The sequence below is a fragment of the Galeopterus variegatus genome, unplaced genomic scaffold (genome assembly GCF_000696425.1).
Source record: "Galeopterus variegatus unplaced genomic scaffold, G_variegatus-3.0.2 Scaffold49729, whole genome shotgun sequence".
Lineage (NCBI taxonomy): Eukaryota > Metazoa > Chordata > Mammalia > Dermoptera > Cynocephalidae > Galeopterus > Galeopterus variegatus.
Genome location: NW_007775840.1, coordinates 1 through 1,936, shown reverse-complemented (window position 1 = coordinate 1,936; position 1,936 = coordinate 1). Strand labels below are relative to the sequence as shown.

The window sequence follows — 1,936 nt, the reverse complement described above, 5'->3', positions numbered from 1 at the left end:
GGGACAGCTGTGCTCTGGGCCTCCTGGTGTTTCTAAGTCTTGCTATTTATTACAAATTGAGGAACCTGGAAGCTCTGCTCCCTAGGACCCCCCAGTCCTCATAAATTAAAGACTCGCGGGGATCATTAGAAAACAACCTGAGCTCAAGGCAATGCAACAAACGTTTGTCACTTCATTATTGGCCAGGAGATGGGGTGGGGGTGGAAACAAGGATAAATCAAACGTGGTGCCTGCCTTCAACGTGCTCACCATCCAGGCGAGCGAGCGGATAGGGGAAAGAGGAGAAACTACAACCAAATTGCATGGAGGGCAGACGCTGGTGACCTGGTGGCGCTCAGGGCCCGGGCAAGGTGGGAGCCAGCCCGGAGTTACCGAGACACGCAGATCGACCCAGCTCCGAAAGGAGACAGCGCCCCAGGAATCGATCACGGGTTGGGATTATATTTAGTCTCGGGATCTATTTTGGGCTTTTAGAAGAAAGGGGGACAATTAAAAAGGACAGGTTGGAGGAAGGTTGTGGGGGCGGGGCTAGGAGCTGAGCCTGGGTGGAGGAAGTGGAAGCTGGGCGCGGGGCTCCGGGACCTGACGGGAACGGGGGGACAGGGAGCGAGCGGGTGGGCACCGCGCCTGCCCTGCAGTCCCGGCCTGGGGACGAGGCGCTGCACCTCGAAGGCCGTGGCGAGGAGGTCCCGAGGGACCCAAGTCCACGGAAAAGACTGCGGAGGAGGAAAGAGGAGGAACCCAGCGCGCAGGCCTGGAGCAGCGAGGTCTGTAGAAGCAGAAGGCTGCAGAGCTGGCCCCAGGGCTCGGGCCCTGACACTCAGCGACCCCGGGCCGAGCGTGAGCCGGAGACTGGACAGCGAAGCGGGAGGGGACGCGTGCCGAGGAGGAGCCGGGGGAAGGGAAGGGGAAGGAGACGGGAAATGGGGAGAACGGGAAACAAAAGGAAGAGGGGTGGCGTGCAGGGAGGGAATGAGGACGAAGGGGGGGTGCCGCGGCGAGGAGCGGGGGCGACAGAGGGGCGGAGGAGGGGACCGTGAGAGCCGGGGGAGGGCCGCGCGTCGTGCAAGCTGGGAGGCACTCATGGGCGGAAGCTTGCAAGGCTTAGCACTTTTTTCCTAGCTTTCCCAGAGGAGGCCGAGCAATCTGTTGGCGCAGGCCGAGGTGCCAGCGCGACGCAGCGGGAGGGGAAACCAGACAGAGGAGGGGGTGGCCCCAGTCCTCGGACGGCGGCTCCGGGGGTGGGCGAGGTCCCCCGCGTCCCGACCTCGCGCGGCCCAGGCGCCAGGGCGGTGGAGAGGAGGTGGGGAGGGGGCGCCCCGCGAGGGGAGAGGCGCAGCCCGGGGTCCTCCCGGAGCCCCAAGTGAACCTGCCTCTTCTGTTTTGTCCTGTTCCTCGCCAGATACTGGGAGGATTTCCACAGCTGCACGGTCACAGCCCTTACGGATTGCCAGGAAGGGGCGAAAGATCTGTGGGATAAACTGAGAAAAGAATCCAAAAACCTCAACATCCAAGGCAGCTTATTCGAACTCTGCGGCAGCGGCAACGGGGCGGCGGGGTCCCTGCTCCCGGCGCTCGCAGTGCTGCTGGTGGCCCTCTCGGCAGCTCTGGCGACCTGGCTTTCCTTCTGAGCGCGGCGCCGGCTGCCCCCCGCGCCCACCCGCACTCACCCCCGTGCTCCCGGAAACCGAGAGGAAGATCCATTCGTTCTTTGGGGACCTCGTGATTCTCTGTGATGCTGAAAACATTCATATAGGATTGTGGGAAATCCTGACACTCTCTTTCATTTCGTTTGATTTCTTGTGTTTCATTTGCCAAATGTTACCAATCAGTGAGCGAGCGAGCACAGCCAAAATCGGACCTCAGCTTTAGTCGTCTTCACACAAAAATAAGAAAACGGCAAACCCACCCCATGTTTTTTTTTTTTTTTTTAATT

General features: G+C 60.8%; 1 protein-coding gene across 1 annotated transcript; it reads left to right on the top strand.

Moving 5' to 3' along the window:
- The first annotated feature begins 151 nt into the window (after nucleotides 1-151).
- LOC103584310 lies at nucleotides 152-1,786 on the top strand. The gene is made up of 4 exons (XM_008565370.1): nucleotides 152-350; nucleotides 604-840; nucleotides 1,123-1,303; nucleotides 1,403-1,786. Exons 1-4 carry the CDS (start codon nucleotides 152-154, stop codon nucleotides 1,629-1,631), a joined length of 846 nt encoding a protein of 281 aa, XP_008563592.1. The 3' UTR covers nucleotides 1,632-1,786.
- The last annotated feature ends 150 nt before the right edge of the window (nucleotides 1,787-1,936 follow it).